General features: G+C 44.1%; 1 protein-coding gene across 6 annotated transcripts; it reads left to right on the top strand.

The window, feature by feature from the left end:
- Nucleotides 1–1,708: 1,708 nt before the first annotated feature.
- Nucleotides 1,709–19,711, top strand: AGO4 (argonaute RISC component 4). Of its 6 annotated transcripts, XR_014575235.1 has the most exons (20): nucleotides 1,850–2,059; nucleotides 5,030–5,195; nucleotides 5,940–6,060; nucleotides 7,123–7,304; nucleotides 7,698–7,834; nucleotides 7,926–8,060; nucleotides 8,236–8,323; nucleotides 8,748–8,895; nucleotides 8,975–9,094; nucleotides 9,306–9,434; nucleotides 9,597–9,730; nucleotides 10,530–10,714; nucleotides 11,049–11,208; nucleotides 11,813–12,128; nucleotides 12,373–12,507; nucleotides 13,300–13,401; nucleotides 13,628–13,827; nucleotides 13,934–18,189; nucleotides 18,338–18,443; nucleotides 18,875–19,711. XR_014575235.1 is itself a non-coding variant. In XM_083810442.1 (18 exons), the coding sequence occupies exons 3-18, from the start codon at nucleotides 5,956–5,958 to the stop codon at nucleotides 14,040–14,042; spliced, it is 2,385 nt and encodes a 794-aa protein (XP_083666568.1). In that variant the 5' UTR covers nucleotides 1,709–1,780; nucleotides 5,030–5,195; nucleotides 5,940–5,955; the 3' UTR covers nucleotides 14,043–19,711. The 6 variants fall into 6 exon arrangements, 2 of the variants coding, with proteins under 2 accessions (XP_083666568.1, XP_083666567.1); XR_014575236.1 differs by having other exon boundaries at nucleotides 18,338–19,711; XR_014575237.1 differs by having other exon boundaries at nucleotides 13,934–18,443.
- Nucleotides 19,712–20,594: the final 883 nt, after the last annotated feature.

The following is a 20,594-nucleotide window of genomic DNA, read 5'->3' as shown; positions in this document are numbered from 1 at the left end:
TGTGAAAGGCCGTTTGTGAGTCTGTTTTTTACTAAATAATATATTCCTTCCACGCCTTCTAAAGGGAGATATTTAAAAACGTCTTCAGAACTGAAGCTATCGGAACTTTTTCTGTCATAACCAGATTCGGCCTCACCACTGGAAACATGTAGGTGTTTTCAATATAAGGGTGGAATAAGACAGAAATAAGGTTCTGGCTACTTTGCAGTCAGGATGCCTCAGCGTGTTTGTAATATTTATCAGGTTAATTGCTTGCTGGCTTTTTTGAATTTCTAATGCATGAAGTATCGTCTTGAGTAGCCATACTCAGTATCTTGCAGGACCAAGCCTTGGTATTGTGGATTTCTTGAGGCAGAGATTGTCTCTTCATCTTTTTAAAGTACTATTTGTGTAGTCCTATGTATATGTTCTCTATATTTTTATACTTAGATATGCTGAATAATAGCATGGAAACATTGCCATACATCATGGTAGTTTTGTGACTGGTCTTGTAATACTAGTGTTTCCCTTAAGTATTTATTAACTGATGTAAGGCACTTTTACGAGAATATCAGACTTCATTATATTTTAAAATAGGTTTCTGATGCTTCGACTTGTAGGAGAGGTCTTGGAAAATACCAACCCTGCAGATGGAAAAAAAAAGCAAATATGATGGACTCGGCATTTATTATTTATCGAATGTTTTGACTTCTGACCTTCTTGTGAGCCAGCTGAGAATTGTTGAGAGAGGAGAGGGATGTGTGCCGGGGCAGCTCATCATGAGAGCAAGGCGAAGCGAGGTGGCCAGGCCACAGTGAGGTACGGGGTCATCCTGGCACGTGTCCCAGGAGCCTGACACCCCAAATCCTGGTGGCACTGTCCTGTTCCCTATCAGGGCACCTTCCAGGCACCCCAAGTGATATCTGAGTGCTGTTCCTGATCCCCACACCAACTGCGAGCTGCTGGGTGGCCGTCACTCCTAACGAAGCTGTGACGAGCGAGCTGCACCCATCAGTGGGGCTTTCCTCCCTCACAGCATCCCTCAGGTCCTGGCTCCAGCTCTGAGGCGTTTGGGTTTCCAGTGGCACACGGCGGCTGACAGCGGCTGTTTTTGGGGATGTAACAGGTTGTTTTGGCACCATCTCATGTTTCCAGAAGCTCACGGGGGCTGACGGTGGCTGTTTTTGGGGGTGTGACAGGTTGATTTGGCACCGCCTTATGATTCCAGCGGCTCATGGGGGCTGACAGCGTCTGGTTTTGGGGGCCGATAGTGGTTGTTTTTGGGGTGTCACGGGTTGGTTTGGCTCTGCCGTATTTCCGGTGGAACACAGAGGCTGACGGCGGCTGTTTTGGGGGGCGTCATGGGTTGTTTTGGCACCGCCTTATGTTTCCAGCGGCTCACGGGGGCTGTCAGCGGCTGTTTTAGGGGTCATCGCAGCTCGCCTTTGACACCGACCGTCCCGCGGCTGGGGGGTGCGGCTCGGAGGTGCCCCCACCTCCCCTCACCAGCCGTCGGGGCCGCGCACGGGGCCGCGCGCAGCCCCGCCGCCTCCACCTGTTGCCGGGCCGGCGGCGAAAGGGTGCGAGGCGGCGTGCGCGCCCCCGCCGGCAGGGGGCGGTGCGCGTGCGCGAGCCGGCGGCGCCGGGCAGCGTGGAGGGGCCTCTCCTTCCTCCCCCCCCCTCCCTCCTCCTCCTCCTCCTCCTCAGCCGGTGCTGGCGGCAGCGGGGGCGCGCTCGGGCTCGGGCTCGGCGCCCGCGATCCCCCCGCTGCGCCGCCGCTCGGGGAAGCGGAGCGCTCCCCGCCGCGCCCCTTCCTCCTCCTCCTCCTCCTCCTCCTCCTCCTCCTCCTCCTCCTCCTCCTCCTCCTCCTCCTCCTCCCCCCCTCCGTCCGGCCCCGCCGCTGCTCCCCCCCGCCCCGGTTCCCCGCCGGGCCCCCCCCCCGGAGCCAATATTCCCGAGATCAAGCGTTACGCCGCGGCGGCGGGGCCCGGGGCCGGAGGCGGCGGCGGCGGCGGCAGCGGCGGGGCCGGGGGGGACCGCAGCGAGGCCGCCGCCGCCGCCATGGAAGCGCTGGGACCCGGTGAGAGCCGTGGGGGGGGGGCGGGCAGGGACCGGGGGGAGGAAGAGGAGGAGGAGGAGGAGGAGGAGGAAGGCCTCGGGCCCGGCCGGGCGGCAGCAGCTGAGGCCTGGGGCGGGCAGCGCCTCCCGCCGGGGCCCGGTGAGCCCGCGGCGAGGCCTCCGGGGGCGGCCGTGAGGGGGCCGGGGGCGGCCCGTCAGGAGGGGCTCAGCCGCCCCGGCCGGCTTCGGAGCCCCCAGCAGCACCGGCCGCCGGCTCCCGGGGAAGTTTTTTGACGGGGGCTGCCCGGTGGCGAGAGCTCCGAGGGTGACAGGACGGGGCCCCGGGGCGGACAGGCCCCGGCTGTCAGTGGGGTAGGGGCTGCGTGGAGGGGGGTCGCAGGGCTTGGGGGGTGTCACAGGGTTTGGGGGGTGTCACCAGGCTTGGGGGGCAGCGCAGGGCTTAGGGGGCACGGGGACACACTCACTACACCCAAATCCCGTAAGCCCTACGGTCTGATTTTTGACACTTGGCCACCGAAGAGTCTTAAGGTGATGCCTTCTGAAAGCGTGCACGTTGGCTGTTATTTTTTTTTAACAAAGTTTGGCTAAATATTGGGATTATTTCATACGTGGTGTTTTCTTACTGGTATCTTATTCCTTAATTATTCTTCCGTGAAATGACTGCAAGACGTGTTTCTCAACCCAAGTGGTCCGTGCGTATTGTTGATAAAGATCTTGATCAAGCTGTTGGTATAACTGAAGTGCTGTTAATTTTAGCAGAATAGGAAATGCTTATTGACAGAAAGGTGCGATTCCAGAAGAATCCAGATTCTAAAACAGTTAGTGGAGGGCTTGTTTTGATTCTGCTATGTAGATACACGATGTAGCCTGTCCTCTCTTAACTCCCAACTTCAGCAGCAGATCCTCTTTTGGCTTTGTAAAAGTACTTCCTGTCTGAAGTAACTCAGCTGACGGTTCAGAGAACCTAAACGATAGAAGAAATTAAGAGAAACAGTGAGTATAATCCTAGTCAGGCTGACCAGGCAAAAGTCCCGATAAAATTGCTGCGACTTGCAAGGAAGCCTGGCTCCAAAGGGGGAAGCAGCTTTTAACTTATTCTCTAGAATCCTTTGAGAAATAACTTTAGGAAGGCGAAGATGTAAGTTCTGTCTCCTTACATCAAAGCTGACCTAGGTCAGCATTGCCATGCCTGCCTACAAAAGTTGTCAATAGCGAGGCAGGAAAATGGGTAAATATAGTTGTCATTTAATCTCTTGTGGGAGGTCAGTGCTTGCACTTACTTCAGGCTAATTAGCACAGGATTAATGGATCATCTCTCTCGTATCCAAATAAGCACAGCAAACTTTGATTGCCCTTGATGATTCACGCTTGTCAAGATAGCTGTAGCTTTTTTTAAGTACTAACTGTACCCTACAACCCGTTTAACTGCGGCGTTGGGAGCTCCTGGACTGATCGCGATTACTCGTGCGGGTGCAGAGCCAGCGATGTGTCGTGTGGGATGTCTGTGGCCCAAACAGCCACGGTGCTGCTGCAGCTTGACGTGTCAAGTGGGCTACGGCTGCTTACATGCTCTAAGTATTACTTCTGCTTAAATATTCGAGGGTTAGTATCCTCAAATCGGGAGTTCTAATGTAGTAGCCGTTAGATGGCTTGGAAGGCTCCTTTGATTCGGTCTTGGGTTTAGTTTAGGATTGTGTTAAGATTATTGCTGCGTGCTGAAGTATACCCAAATACAAGCTTCATCCTCCAGCTTATACTTTTTTTTTTGTATAAACTTTTGAGCCTTTGATTTCAGTAGATACTGGTAGGTTGACACAGTCTTACGATACTGAATTTGCCCTAAATTATATTATTGCTTTATTATTACATTCCTGTATTGTAAAACTCTTTTTCCCCTCTCGTTTGCTGCTCTAGAACAGAGGAAAGAAACATTGAATGCACTAGGCACGGGCAGATACAGACAAAATCCATGAAAATACACTAATTCCATTTGCTTTATATGCAGCATCAACTGAGGCTGTGACAGATTTAACAACAACAAAAAATAGTGTTTGATCTTGTTAACGTGGTATCTCAGATCTTAACACTTTGAGGAATTGAACTAAAGACTTAACTAGTGACGTGTTTGCATGCAAGTACTTATTTACACCTCTCCTAATTTCCTCCTTGGAACTTTTTCTGAAGCTATTACTTCTGTCCAAATAAATTACCTTCTCCACATCTGTTAGGAGTCTATACCTGTCTTTATGCTTGTTCCCTTATTCTTCTTTTTAGCAGAAAGCCTAAACCATTTGTCATTCCTTTCTTTGTGCTGGAACTTGAAATTGGCTGGAGTCATGCTCCAGGGGAAAAGTAATCCCACTGTTAGCAAAAGTGATGTGTTCATGATGAAAAGGAAACGACAAAACTGTTTTAACCTGGATCCAATATGGAAATATGTTTTAAGTTTAGTTCAGAATAAGAAGTCCAATTCCCCGTTTCTAGATTACATTAATTTTCAGGTAGAAGTTGTGTTATTTCCTGAGTATGCCAAGAGTGGCAATCATTAACAACTGAACTTCAAGCCAGTAATGGAAAGGTGTGGCTCATGTGGCTGTTGGTTTGTTCTAGAAATGGAGGTAGGAATGCATTTATGTTCACATTATGTAAAGATGCATAGTGTGTAAATGTTTGTAGTCTGTCTCAGGACTCCGTCGAGTTTGTAAGCCATAGTTATGAAAAATGTCTCTAAAATTCAGAGAAGGAGTTGTGGCATTAACCTATATATGCTTTAGGGAGCGCGTTTTTCACCTGGAAGTTCAGAGCTGCTGGAAGGCTGTGAGCCGCTGGGAACACCTCCATCTGCAATCCCAGGAAGCTACTGAAGATTTCTTTCTGCCCTGCCAGGAACGCTTTCCAGCTAAATACACCTGAAAGGACGCTGCACTGAGTGCTCAGTTATTTTTCTCACATATTTCTTTGACTTCCGTAGGGCCTCCAGCAAGCCTTTTCCAGCCACCCCGCCGCCCAGGCCTGGGAACTGTTGGGAAACCCATCCGCCTCCTAGCCAACCACTTCCAGGTTCAGATCCCTAAGATTGACGTTTATCACTATGATGTAGATATCAAACCAGAAAAACGGCCCCGAAGAGTGAACAGGTATGAGTTGTTTAACAGTAGTAATACTTTAATATATATATATATATTTTAAAAGTGTTTATGCTTCGATTTAGGAGGACTGTACATCCTCAACATTCATCAGCTACAGAACAGCTTGTGTTTGTATCGTGGTTAGCAGTTGTCCTGTTGTTCAGCGAGCTGTAATACAATATTCTCTTTATTTTTATTAAGGTATTTTGCAAGTGGGCAGTAATATAGAAGGCTTTAGGAAAAGCACTCAGCCTTGAACTACAGCTCTTTTTATTTTCTAGTCTGCAAGTGAACATGCTTGATAATTGTTCCAGTCTGTTATACAAAGATGGCTGTTAGTAGCAGAGGGGAAGGGATTCTGTTTGCAGTGTTTTAGATGTTCAGATGTGGATGTTCTATCAGTAGAATCCAGCTACAGAGCACCCCAGCTCACAAGGTAGATGCTTTTATTTGCTCCTGTATTCAAAGAGTTATTCGGATTCTGCTGGCCATATTGAGTGTATTTCTGCTGACAGTAGTGAGAGTTTGGACACCTGCCTTGCATGTAGACCCTTTTATGTTGAAATTTAAGTGTCATAATCTGGAAGTGACTTTTGCTCGTGGTTTCTGCTGATGACTTGTGTATGTTCTGCTGTGGTGTTGTTTCTCCTACCCTGTTCTTTTAAAAAAAAGTTTAAAAAGGAATTTTAAAGTGCCTAAGACCATTGCTGGGTTTTCCTGTTCTCCAACCTAACCTGATGCCTTCCTCTGTAGAGAGGTGGTGGATACCATGGTGAGACACTTCAAGATGCAAATATTTGGTGATCGGCAGCCTGGCTACGATGGGAAGCGGAACATGTACACTGCACACCCCTTACCGATTGGCCGCGACAGAGTAAGTGCTGCTACAAGCAGATCTAAGTTTCTGTGGAAAACTGTTACAGTGTCATTTGAAAAGTGTTTTATTAACAAAACCCCGAGATATTATCACATGTATTAGTATAGTCTTGGAAATCACAGGCAGTGTCTGTAATTTAGGTGCTTTTAGGTGCCTTACTGAGGTTTAACATCTTTGGGTTTCTAATTGCCATCTCTTCACTTGGTGAACTTGTCAGTGATGCTCTGAACAATCTATTGTGCTCTTTCAGCTACAAGTAGTTGGTTTTTTTTTTGCCCTGATGCAAATTTCCATTTTCTCTGTTCTAACCCTAGTTCCCTTGTTAAACGATAAAGTAGTTGTTAGGTGACAAATAGCTGTTTTGGTTTGGCCGCACTGTTGAACTATGTCCTCCTGTTCCCTAAGAACCGTGCTACAAGAACTGTGAAAACTAAATCAGCTGCACTGGCCTTTAGTGTGCCGGGCCACGCTCACAACACCCTGGCTCTGACAGATTGAGATCTGTATTAACCAGTCCTGATGCTAAACTTAAATAACCCCCATCTACTCTTCTCCCCAGGGATCTGGTTATTGCTGATACAGTGCCATGAGGAATACATAGGATGAGTTCCCATTTACCCTTTGGCTGGGTGTGTGAGAATAATTTCAAGTACTATGCTAGAACTCTGAGATTTGTGTATCCCAGTGATTCTTCTTTTTGACCAAAAGTTTTTTTTCTTGTTTTCCTGTTAGGAACACAAGACATCTTGCTATTAACTGGTTGCCACTTTAAAAAAAAAAGTTTTCAGAGTTTCGGTGTCACCATACTCACCATACTAATTATCACTTACAATCTAGACTTCGAGATACCTCAGTGCAGTTATTGTGGTTTCGTCAGATGAATGAATTACAAGCTTTCCAAATTTTAAGGAAACTGATTGTAATAGTCTAAGCAAATTACACAAACCAATCAGCAAAAATAAAGAATCAAAGGATACTTAAGAGAAAAAAGTAATCTTGCATAGCGTTGTGGTAGTCTGCAGTCCTTAACAAAACCTTTTGCTTAATTTTATGTGTAAGGTGGATATGGAGGTGACGCTTCCAGGGGAGGGGAAGGACCAGACTTTTAAAGTGTCCATTCAGTGGGTATCAGTCGTCAGCCTTCAGTTGCTGCTGGAAGCTCTGGCAGGGCACTTGAATGAAGTTCCTGAAGATTCTGTACAGGCACTTGATGTAATCACACGGCACCTTCCCTCTATGAGGTGAGTACTTCCAGTGTCTTCCTAACTGGCTCAATCTTGCATCTGTCTTACGTTTGTATTATTTACTACTTGCTGCTGTTCTACTGCTATTACACCTTCCTGCTGCAGAAGGGTTGAGGGATGCTGTTGTGTAATTCAATGCCTGCATTACAAATTTGCACTAGAATAGGGAAATTTGATCTGAACTCGGGACTTGTACCTGCTGGTCATGTTTCCAACTGGAATTTGCTATAGCCTTTCCAACTGCTCTGCTGGTAAAGGTTTTGTATGCTTGCCATGAGTTAGTTCTACCAGTTACAGTGTACTATAGAAGCGTGTTTTAAACATATGACTTTAAAAAGGTCCACCAGAAAGCAATGATCAGATTTATCAATTTTCTTATGTTTTTTTCAGGTATACTCCTGTGGGTCGCTCCTTTTTCTCCCCCCCTGAAGGCTATTACCACCCTCTGGGTGGTGGCAGGGAGGTCTGGTTTGGTTTCCACCAGTCCGTCAGGCCTGCCATGTGGAACATGATGCTCAACATTGATGGTGTGTAGGAAATTCTGTCTCACTAATGTAACAGAGTCTTTGCTGCTTCTAAATTAACATTTTTTATTTATTTATTTATTTTAATTCTTAGTGTCAGCCACTGCTTTCTACCGTGCCCAGCCTATCATCGAGTTCATGTGTGAGGTCTTGGACATTCAGAACATCAATGAACAAACCAAGCCTCTTACAGACTCCCAACGTGTCAAGTTTACCAAAGAAATCAGAGGTAAAGGCTTGTTCTAAAGCATCACTGCATCAAAAATCTGTAAACTTGTCAATACTATGTTGTAATGAAAATTCGCAAGGCAATTGGGAAGTTGGTCTGTTCCTTTTTGCTGTTTTCTTTCTCAGAGGCGACTCCTATGTCTGCTTTTATTTAGGTGACTTATTTTCGTTTTCAGGTCTAAAAGTAGAGGTTACTCACTGCGGCCAGATGAAGAGAAAATACCGAGTTTGCAATGTTACTCGGCGACCAGCCAGTCATCAGACGTATGTATACAAGCACTTGTTGGCAGTTCTTAAGATCTTGGACTTTCTAGGTATAGTATTTTTGTTAGAAAAGTCGATTCCCGAGGTGAAGAAGCTATGTGGCTTTGAAAGAGTGTTCACTCTTAGTGGACCAGAGGAATCATGTGGGTTTAGACAATTGCTTTATTTACGTCAACACAACAAAACTTGAAGTTGTATCCTGACTTCTTAATGTGGTTGTCAAAGGTGGTAATTGTTAAAACAGCTTTGATAAATTTGGTATTTTGTCTATAAAATCTTCTTACAAACAAGAGATCCAGTAGCTAAGGAAAATAAATGTTTTAAGCATTTCTACTCTGGAATAGATTTTCCACACAGCTTTTTCCTTTTTTTATATAAAAAAATAAAAATAAAAAAGCCTAACCAGAACAAATGTCCTTTATAGGTTTCCTCTGCAGCTGGAAAATGGGCAGGCTATGGAGTGTACAGTAGCTCAATATTTTAAGCAGAAGTACAGTCTGCAGCTAAAATATCCTCATCTTCCCTGTCTCCAAGTAGGACAGGAACAGAAACACACATATTTGCCGCTTGAGGTAAGAATCTAACTTTCTCTTGCGTTGTGGTATATCCTTTGTTAAATGGTGTCATGCCACTTCTCACTGTTCTGTGTAGGTGTGCAACATAGTGGCAGGCCAGAGATGTATCAAGAAGCTAACGGACAATCAGACATCAACTATGATAAAAGCAACTGCGAGATCTGCACCAGACCGACAGGAAGAAATCAGCAGACTAGTAAGCATTTTTTTCAGCTAAACAATCTGCATTCGTCACTTAATACGGCTCTTTCAGAAGAGCATATGTCATGATAACCAGAATAACCCAAAATTGTGGAAGTTCAAAAATCGGACTTTAAAACAAATACTTTTAAACCTATTAAATGCAAAGAGCACAGAGTCCCCCGAAGCAGTAGGTGTAGTTACGTGAATTCTTTTCTTGTCACCAGGTGAAAAGTAACAGCATGGTTGGTGGACCTGATCCATACCTGAAGGAGTTTGGTATTGTTGTCCATAATGAAATGACAGAATTGACAGGCAGAGTTCTGCCAGCACCAATGCTGCAATATGGAGGCAGGGTGAGTTTCCTGTGTCTTGTAGTAGTATCTTGTTCTGGGGTTATTTATATCCATGGTATTCCGTATATCTTCTCATAAGGCGTGCTTTTGCTTGAGCACTGGTTGGCTGTAGTCAAAACCAGGCAGCATTTTATTTTTAATTTGCCATTGTTTTTGACCTAGAACAAGACTGTGGCCACACCAAACCAAGGCGTGTGGGACATGAGAGGGAAACAGTTCTATGCTGGCATTGAGATTAAAGTTTGGGCTGTCGCCTGTTTTGCTCCTCAAAAACAATGCAGGGAAGACTTACTAAAGTAAGTATTTTTAATATTTATTAATAGTACCCATTTCAGAGATTATTTTCTTCTTATCTCTGAATGGTGGTATGCAGTATAAGCTGACTAATGCATCTAATAGTAAAAAGAGGAAACTGCAGTTCCGTGTCTTAAATATTTGCGCCTTGGGAGGAGACTACAGCAAAGTTTATAACCTAATTGGCTGGCTGGCTAGGAAAAGTATCAGTTCCCTTACCGCTGAGGCTGTGTTTCCTGCTGTGGAGGCTGCAGTCAGCTTGTGTTCTGCTGTTTTTTACAAAGAAATGATGGTATTTTATTCCAAAATCTAAACTATTTGGTTTTTGTTTTTTTTTTTTTTAACCTTTACTGCCTCCCAGACAATGTACACCACTCCCTCTCTCCCTCCACCCCCCTCCTTCAGATTACTTTGCAGAGTCCTGTATATCAGGTGCTGTTTGAACCACTGAAACATGCAGTAAAAAATCATGGTTGCAGTAAAATTCAGATAAGTTCACTGGATGATAGAAATTTACCAGTGTTAGTTTGGGAATCTGCCTCAGAATATTCAACTTACATGTATGTTTGTTTTCCCGAGGCTTCTGCAATTACAGGAACAGAGGCTTATGAAACTTTTCCTCATACAAGATTAAAATTGTGTGATTTCTTACCGTGATAGAATAGCTTAATAAAACAGTGTAGCATCAAGTTGGTAGTGTTGTGAAATAGCTGAAACAGCTTAGATCTTGTCAATAGAATTAACAGGAAAGTGAAACACAGTGAGAAGGTGAGGTTGTTTCCATTTATATTTCATTTACAGGAGTTTCACTGACCAGCTGCGCAAGATCTCCAAGGATGCAGGGATGCCGATCCAAGGCCAGCCCTGTTTCTGCAAATACGCCCAGGGTGCAGACAGCGTGGAGCCCATGTTTAAACACTTAAAACTGACTTACGTTGGTCTGCAGCTGATCGTGGTGATTCTACCTGGAAAGACACCCGTGTATGGTATGGAGAAGAGGCTGTAAAACGTTAAGTAGTTGTACAGCGACTGGGCATCTTACTGTGCTCTTCACTGGTAGGAAGGAAACAGAGCAGGCGATGTCTTGAGTTTAAGAGGTGGTTTGGGTTATTTTTGTTGCTTTTTTGTTGCTTTTTTTTTTTTAGTTTGGTTTGTCAGGTCTCATTGGAGAATTTTTGCGTCCTAAAGAGCGGGCTGAGCCTTTGTCAGTGAACCTGTAAGGATTTGAATTAGCATAGCATTTGAGAAAAATAAGAGAAAGCAGATGGAATTACTGACTGTTCAGGTAATTGGAACCACTGTCTTATTTTTCTGTCACAGCTGAAGTAAAGCGGGTTGGTGACACACTTCTTGGCATGGCCACTCAGTGTGTTCAGGTAAAGAACGTGGTGAAAACGTCCCCGCAAACACTGTCCAACCTCTGTCTGAAGATAAACGCAAAGCTTGGAGGAATCAACAATGTGCTTGTGCCTCATCAAAGGTAAGATTAAATCTAAAGCTCTCCTTGAAGTCTGGATTGTCAAGCAAAATGGTGTTATTTTATGTTGCTAGTTAAAATTGTACCTTTCAAAATATTAAGTGTGTTAGAAATACCCACAGACTAAAGTGGACAGAGGAGGGTGCTTCGGTGTTTAGAATCTGCCTTGTAAGCTCTGTGCTGAGGAGTCTCTTCAGTGTTAGAGGAGTCCAGCAGTGTGTGTGAGAAAACAAGCTCATAAAGGTGGTTTTATATGTTTGTCTCTTTTGGTCCTTTTCCTGCTTTTGGGTCAGTCTGTCTACCTTTTCCTTGTGCTGCCTCCTTAAGCATACTGTATTTCCTTCCACACTGAAAGAAAAGGAGTGAGGCAGAGTGACTTGTGATAAATGCTTGTAAGTTTGTCTGCCTTTGGTTCTCTGCTTTCTGTTCTGTCTGGACTGTAAGAGCTTGAGGTAGAGATCTTTTTAAAGATTCAGGCATGGGTTTAGGACTCTTGGATGGTTTGAATATACTTTCCTTAGCTGTCTTTTTTTTTCTTCTCCTCCTTTCCTTTACTCATTCCACTTCCGTACATCATTATTTAATATACCTTAATCTTATTAAACAGGCCCTCGGTGTTCCAGCAGCCAGTGATCTTCTTGGGAGCAGATGTCACCCACCCTCCTGCCGGGGATGGAAAGAAGCCTTCTATTGCTGCTGTGGTAGGCAGCATGGACGGCCACCCCAGCCGTTACTGTGCTACAGTGCGTGTGCAGACCTCCCGTCAGGAGACCTCCCAGGAATTGCTGTACAGTCAGGAGGTGATACAGGACCTGACTAACATGGTGCGAGAACTGTTGATACAGTTTTACAAATCCACTCGGTTCAAGCCTACACGGATCATTTACTACAGAGGGGGAGTATCAGAAGGGCAGATGAAACAGGTACCGTCTAATGATTTCTTGTTGCTTGTGAAAAGGCGCTTGAAAATGTAAACGTGGATGGCATTTGTTTAAGGGGACAATTTGCAGTTTTATTGATTTTTTATTTTTTTATTTTTTTCTGGGCAGACACAAGGTACAGCTATCCTGTCTGATTGTGCTCCTTATAAAGAGGCACTTATACCTGGAAAGAATAATATTGTATGTACTGAGTTCTGCACCTAATAATTAAATCTTTTACTTCTAGGTAGCGTGGCCAGAGCTCATAGCAATCCGGAAGGCCTGTATTAGCTTGGAAGAAGACTATAGACCGGGAATAACGTACATTGTTGTGCAGAAAAGGCATCACACCAGACTATTCTGTGCTGACAAAACTGAAAGGGCAAGTAATGTCGGGTATTTAAGCAAGGAGTCAGTGGCAAAGGGAATGTAGCTGGGTTTGGGTAACTGGGGTGGAATCCATCTCACCCATTGGAACTGAACAAATCTATACAAACAGTAGGAGTTCTGTGGTGGAACAGGCTCTCTGTGAGACCAAAATAGCCAGTTCCTCCCCTTTTTTTATTGCTCTACATCAGGCAGTCGGATGGAACAGCTTGTTCCCAGCCCCTTTTGGAATGAGCATACTCTGTATCCCTGGATTTGTGTATCTGGAGCTGTAACCTCATTTTTTTTTATAGTCGGAGATTCTCAACACATGCTAGTTGTTCAGTTAGTCGCCTGTTCTGTTCATAGGCATCAATAATATTTGCCTATGTCACAAATCCCCAGGCCAACGAAGGAACCTGTTTTAGGATAGTTCCTGATCACAGGTTTGCTAGAAATAAACATCTCGGGTGTGATTGCAAACAAGGGTGTGAAGTCTATTTCAGAAAGCCTGCCTTTTTTCCATATTCTGAATTACTTATATAGGCTATATCCCACTCTGCAATTTTAATGGTGCTGGCAGAAACTTTATTTTTCTCTGATTATGCACCAACTAGATCTGGTGAAGTTTCTAACCACGAACTTGCAGAGAACACTTTCATTCCTCCTATGTAAATTACGTTATTTTTTTCACATTTTCGAGCAGTAAATTCTCAAGCAACCTTAAGTAGAGTCTATCTAAGGAGGTATTTTTGGGTCACTTCTAAAGAAAAACAAACACGGGCTAATAATAAACTTTCCACATCAGGTGGGTAAGAGTGGCAACGTACCAGCAGGCACTACTGTGGACAGCACGATCACGCATCCTTCTGAATTTGACTTTTACCTCTGTAGCCACGCAGGAATTCAGGTAACGTTTCAGCTCCGCTGTGCTCAGGCTGTGGGACTAAATCCTTATTGTTGTCCCGATGAGTAATGTTGCTTCTATTTATGGTTTGGCAGACTTGGAGTTAGTTGCGTAAGTTCAGTGCCTGTTTGGCGCTCGCTCTTCAGCGTACTGATAGAAGGTACAGCCTTCAGTACCACCTCTGTTTGTGTTGATGCTGTCCAGCTGAATGCTCCTCTGTTCTCCACAGGGAACCAGCCGGCCCTCCCACTATCAGGTCTTGTGGGACGACAACTGTTTTACTGCAGACGAGCTACAGCTGCTGACCTATCAGCTGTGTCACACGTACGTCCGGTGTACACGATCAGTCTCTATTCCAGCTCCTGCATACTACGCCAGGCTGGTAGCGTTTAGGGCCAGATACCATCTTGTGGACAAGGATCACGACAGGTAAGGAACTGTACCTCGCTGTCTTGGTAGCCAGATAACGAACTCGAATTCTGGGCTTGTTGGCCCAGTTGTTCACGGCTCTCTGTATGTGTCTGCCTTTTTACAGCGCGGAAGGCAGCCACGTGTCAGGACAGAGCAATGGCCGTGATCCTCAGGCTCTGGCAAAGGCAGTGCAGATCCACCATGACACTCAGCACACAATGTATTTTGCTTGAGAGCATCTGGGAAGATGTGGCAAAACCAACAACTCGTGCAGTCCTGAAATGTTGTCAATGCCTACTGCTCTAGCTAGGGCCCGGTTTATTTCAGACTGCCCACTACCAGCAGCTCTGAACAGTCGCACTGAATCTGTACTTCACAGCAATGTCTGATGCACCAACACAATTGAGCCATTCGTTTCATTATTTTGTGTAATAGGAATTCATAGACTGTCTTTTCTGATGCATTGGACTGAATTTTTACCTCAAAGCGCAAAAGGCCGATCATCCTGAAATTTTTAAAGGACTTGGCATGAAAGGTTTCTATTGAATATTTTGCTAGCTACGGTTTTTAAGTTATCTTCTCATCCCATTAGTTTATCATGACGACTGATCCCCCGTCTTCATGCACTGCTTAGTGAGTATGCATATTATGGCAAAATGTTTTACTCCAGTTAAATGTAATTGTTCTATTGTGTGGGGCCATAGATTTTTTAATGGAGATTTTAGACTTCACTACTGTAAATGCCTTTTGACAAACATAACTTTCACAGGTATTGCAGTTTTTTGTCGGTTTTACTAATTATCTTTTTAATCTCTGCAGACTTGGGCTGCAAAGCAATTGCACTATACTGCGAGTTCAAATATAGGTGGTTCTTGTTCTGTGAATGTGTAACATAACCAGATAGTGATGCCTGTCAGTAGGTTTTAATTATAATGGTTACAAATAATACTGCCATGGTATCATAGGAAATACTGAACCATCATTTTCCCCCTCTAAAAATGATTAAAAAAAAATACAAAAAAATAAAAAAAAAATTAGCTTTTAGGTATTTTGCAAACTTTTACAAAAGTGCCCACTTTATGCTGCTGTGTGGTTTGATAAATCTAAGTGATTTTAAAACTTTTTTCTCATAGAAGGGTTAACTTTGGCAATAAATATTTGTTTTTTAAGCCCCCCTAACAGTGTAATTTTCTAGCTGAGGGTTGTGCATGAGTTTAACCAACATTCTCGTGTCGTTTTCTGAACACACAATTTGGCAGTTTCTGAAACTAATTAGAAAAGACGCACTTCCATGCTTTTTTTAAGAATTATTTTTAACTGTTTTATATTCACTGTTGGTGTCCTGTCTACAACTTTTTTTATAAGCTTGGAAACTGGGTGTTACATGTAGGAAAGGCTTGCCAATCTGTACAGTCTAAATGTATTGTGTGACAGGCAACCTGAGGACTTGTACCAGCATTTTAAACTTTTTCCCTGGGAATCTAGGTTGCGCACACAACTGCATTCAACAGCATGTTTAACCAATGTAAGTCTAATATACTGATTCTGTCCCAGCCTATAGGAAATTAAGGTTTTTTAATCTGCTTGGCTTTTTTCAGCTGCAATGTGTAATAAAGAAGAGGGGCTTGGTTTCATTCTCGGAATCCACAACCGTAGTACACGAAGACTAGATTCCTCTTTAGTGTTAACGTGAGTTAGCGCAGATTAAAAGCTTATTCCTAAACCGAGTAGAACTAACACCACTACTTTGATAACAGAAGCTTGCGAAGTCCAACGATTGCACTGTGGTCTCTGATACTCGTGTGGGGTTTGCTGCTAAGTTGTCTGCTGTTCCAAAGCTTAGGAACCAGCCCCCTCAAAATTTCAGCAATAGGAAATGCTGTTTCCTTCAGTCTTTAAGCTTGTAAATAAATTAAAGTTTACATTTCTAAATGCTGTTTTTTTCAGTTGTACCAGAGTACGCTGAAGTTAGTCTTCAAACAGTTTTATAACCTTCTTTCAAATAGGATGTCTCATTAAATTAAGTTTAAACTTTTTTTCTTTTCTGTTCTAAATGGGACTGAAGCAAACTCTGCTCTTGGCACGTATAGTGGACGAGTTTAGATTGAAAAAAGATTCCTTTTATTTTTTTTTATTTTTATTTTTAAAGAATACCTCACTTGTGTAATAAAATCAGGACATGTGGGTGGGAGACTGACCGCTGCTTCAGCTAGATGGCTGCTTTCTCAGTACTCGTTCAGGGAGAACACAAAAACCCCTTTTTAGAATGAACTCTGACTGACCCAACACACATGGAGAACTTTGGCACCTTGAAAAGAAACTGAGCACCCTTTTTTAAGTTATAGGATCAAAGATCACTGTTTGAGTTTGTGCACTAGGCAAGAATGTGACTGGTTTAATCAAGGGTGCATAACAAATGCTTCGTTTTATCACCAGTTAGTTAGTTGTCCAGTGCCAAGCACTCCTAGTTCAGATTGAGTGAAGTGAGAGCCTCTCTTTTGTTTGCCTGTGACTGGACTGAATATTTAACCTCAGACTATGTGGATTGTTAGATCTCAGCTAGCCCTGGGAAGCATGGCGAGAACCCTAACTCAATCCTGTGTTAGAACACCATTGTTTAAAAAATAATAATGTAAAAAAAACACTGCTAAGGGTGCAGTGCTGTCACTTTGAGAGGAGAGCGTTTCAATTCAGGACTGTTGCTCGGTGGTAACTGTAAGATCAAAGTTTTGGCAATAGTGTCCTCTGAGGGTCTGCAAGCTGAGTCTGGAGGTTGGGCTTGACGATCTGAATTAACCCCTTGGGACTGACTGAATCGTTATGCATGTGTCAATCAATGGGAAGATGTGCATTCTGTAGATGTAGTTCTTAGGGTGTTTTCATTTCGTTCTGTTTTTTTATAAATAAAGCCTGTTGGCCACTGTTTAGCTATGTGGTGTGAAAGATTTTAAATGTAGCAAAGTTTAAAGAGTTGGGGAAGGGGGTGGTTGACACTTTAAAAAAAATAAAATAAAAAGGGGTGGGGGGGAGGCGGGTGGGCAGAAACCCCATTTTCAAACCAGTTCTGCTTGCTTTGTGAACAGCTGAATTCTGAACAAGCTCTGGCAATCACTAGTTAGCCTGTCTCAAACATTTGAACAGCCTGGCTTATTTATTCTTGTTGTAAGTACCACAGTTTAGTGTAGTGCCTGTAGCTGCATCCAAAGGGCATAAGAGGTTGTGATATACAGGCAAATTTGCTTCATGCAGTACGTCTCTTGCTCCAGACACACGTGTCAGAGTTATTTAACCTATATCAACAGCTTTGCTCTTCAAATGGGTAAAGGCACATTTGTTCAGATACAGTGTTTAACGAAACCTACCCCCCAAACTACCTTTGTGGATGTGCTGTAGGATTTTTCTTGCTCAATAGCAAGGGAGTAACTCTGCTTTCATTTTAAGAAGGCAGGGTTTGGAGGGCATTGTATCAATACTGTTTCAACTACAAGGTTTTTTCCTTGTGCATTTGAGGAAAGATCTTGTAATATCACTTACAGATTTTCTTATACCTTGCTATTGACATTTTCATATTTCTATGTCTAGAGGCTGAAACTTCAATGTAAAATGTTTGCATTTGTTCATTTTGACTTACGATGTAACTTTTGTTTCTATATTGTTAGACTTGTAATGTTTAAAATTGTATTTTATTAAATTTGGACTGGATGTATGTCTATAGCAATACGAGGTACTCTTTCTAAACTGTTCTGGGTGGGTTAGCAGCCCCATGTTGCGATAAGATGCTGGTTGTGTACAATTTGCAATGTATTTTTTTTTTAGCCTGCAGGGATATTTTGTGTTCATGTGTCCAAAAATAATAATAATAAAAAGGCATTCTTGTGCCAAATGTTGTTTTTCCTTGTTGATGTCTAATAAATGCAATGTACAGAGTGAGCAACCAATACTGTTGCCTGTAAACAAATGTCTTAAATAATTTAACTTTGAATTAAAAGTTGTACGCATTGTGTAACCTGTGGACCTTGTTACCACAAGATACTTATTTCTGATGTGCGAGGATTTAGAAAGCGATAGAAATATACTAGTGACTAGTGCTCTAGTGACACAAAAAGGAGGATTTTAATTACCTGTTTTCAGAATGAGCACAGCATAGAGATGTTTAGAATGTTCAGAATGGATGTATTTTTTTAAATGTTCTCAGAAATAACGTAGCAACATCTAGAGAAAATGCAGCATCAACAGACTCTCTATCTACCCGGAGAAGTGACTCTACAGTAGAGAGTCCCAAATTAATAAACGAAAGAGCTGTTTGCTTATTCATCTTTTCTATTTCAGGTGAGGGTTTGTTGTTTCCTCAGAAAACTGTACTTCGCTAAAAATATTACGGTAAGGACAAAAAAAGCTTTTGGACGAGGACAAAACATGACAGCTATAAATGAACTGGGGACACATGATTGCTTAAAATAACCTTCATCTTCAGCAAATCAGTACATCCGCTTTCCTTTTTCTTTTTCTTTTTTTTTCATTTTTGCAGTGGAGATCCGCTGGGTTTGGGAACTGAGATTGTTCGCCCTCAGGCAAGCCTAAGCCCAAAAGCAGAGGATAACTTCACCCCAGTGCCTTTCCAAAATGATTCAAAGGTAACGATCACTTGGATCAAATCCTAGGAAACCTAGGGCTGATGAAGTTTGGAGCTACAACGTGCTTTTAAGTAAACATATGCTTTAACTTGGAAGGAAATATGGAAATATCCAACAGACTAGAGAAAGAATTAGAAGGCTGAGGAGACATTTGGTAGTAGAATCTGCGTGCTTAACCAGGGTGCAGGGCTCAGAGAGGCTGAACTGACTGCAGCAATGCCGAAGGAAGAGGAAGCAGAGAGGGGTGATGACCTCGTTCCAGGGTTCCTCAGGTCTTTCTTGACCACCAACCGACTCAGCTGGTCAGTAAGATGCCTTAACTAGTGGTGGTTTGATTTATGCCATGCCTTGGTGTAAATTCTGCTCAGGTATTCTGTAAGTTTCGGTGTGAATCACAGTGTGCGAACTCTACCTTGTGTTCTCCACTGCAGGGTCACTGGATTCCCAACTCGGCAGGCTGGATTTGTAAACGCAGGGTTTGACAGATGGCTCCCGAATTGTAGCGGTAACTGGCTTCATTTTGAATTCAGGTGCTTTTATGGAACTCTGCAGGAGCGTTGGCTGTACAGGCAAGGCAGATGGGTGAGTCAATGGCTGTGACTATGGTGTTTTTGAAGGAAATGCCTATCTGATGCAGGTAAGCAGCACCCTGCTGTGGGACGATACACGTTTTTCAGCAGCCGCTGCTGGTTGTGAACGCTAGGTGTTGCAGGCTTCCAGGCTCACGCTTTGCCATGTTCAGCCCCAGCGGCCAGACGGGTTTCAGCATGCAGACATGCGCAAAAAGCAACCGCACACTAAGTTCTGCTCCCATCACATGAATTGTGGATGTGAGCAGCTCCTGTTCGTGACAGCAGGAGTTCCCCTTGCTTGGTCCTGTTAGTAAGAAGTGAAAACACTTCTTTTTAATACTTTGAATTTTTGCGGCTTTCTTCCATTACCTCATACAATTAAAACTAGGATTAAAAAAAATCACGTTTTGCATTGTCTTGAAACAATGCTACTGAGGTTTCATACATTACTATAAAGTCATGCCACACAATCAGTGTTTTCACTCTTGTATGCCATTTAGGGAGAGTAAGTCTAACATATATCGTTTAAAATGGGTTGTTCTTGTCTCTATAATTTCACTTGTTCTTAGGTAGAGCAGGACCAAGAAAGGGGGCTATGAATAGATCACTTGCTAGTGTAACCCCACCACTCATGTTGGTTTGCCAGCAAGGCTCAGACCAGAGCATCCTTTAAAATAAAAACTGCTAAGAAACGAACACACCCTCCTGTTCTTTATTCTTCAATCCAGCAACAAGAAATGAATCTTTAAAAAAGAAAAACCTCCCCTGCCAAAGGCATCTCGCCATAAACCCACAAGGAGCTAATGACTGCCCTAGCACTGCAGGACCTCAACTACTAAGGAATTTATTCCTTAATTGTGTACTCTATTAGACGGCCTAAGGACAGTGCTGTGAAGCATCGGACAGCTGCGGTGCCTTCCTGCGGAGCACGTTTGGCCTGTGGGTCCTGTGAAATTCCTTGAGGTTGGAGGTTTCAGCCCCTGTCCACCTGTTCCATTTTCTGTTAAATTCTGTTCTCGCAGAAGAGGGTTGCCGCAGAGGACAGCTGCGTAACCCAGTTTTGTCCTGAGGAGGGGATGAAGAGGGAGGGCTCCTGCCCCTGGAGCTGAGCAGGGGCAGCTGATGTTTGTCATGATGTAATGAGACAAGAGAGGTAAACCCATGCAGGAGCAGCGAGTGCTTCGTGCCTGGCTGTGACCACGGAGCCACCAAGGGCCCATGCCTCCTGCAGAGCTACCACAGGCCATTCCAGCTCAAGAGAACTCATTAATACCATTTTAATTGCTAGCTCTGCGTGGCTCACGGCATATTTAAACCCCCTCTTAGATCCTGGTAACGAGACGCACCAAACCATCAGCACGCCCCACTTATCCCAGCGCCTTCCCCATAGCCCAGCACCCCAACACCGCACAGCTCAACCTTCCCGTCCCCGGTGGGGGGACCCCCGTTGTCCCTTCAGGGGGTCTCCGATCCCTTTCCCCGCGTGTGTTTCCCCCCCCCAACACCCCGCGGGGGGCGGTGGGGCCGGGCCGGGCCGGCCCAAAATGGCGGCGGCGGCGGGGCCGGCGGGCGCCGCCTT

This window comes from Anser anser, assembly GCF_964211835.1.
Source record: "Anser anser genome assembly, chromosome: 24".
Taxonomy (NCBI): domain Eukaryota; kingdom Metazoa; phylum Chordata; class Aves; order Anseriformes; family Anatidae; genus Anser; species Anser anser.
This window is presented reverse-complemented; position numbering and strand designations above follow the sequence as displayed.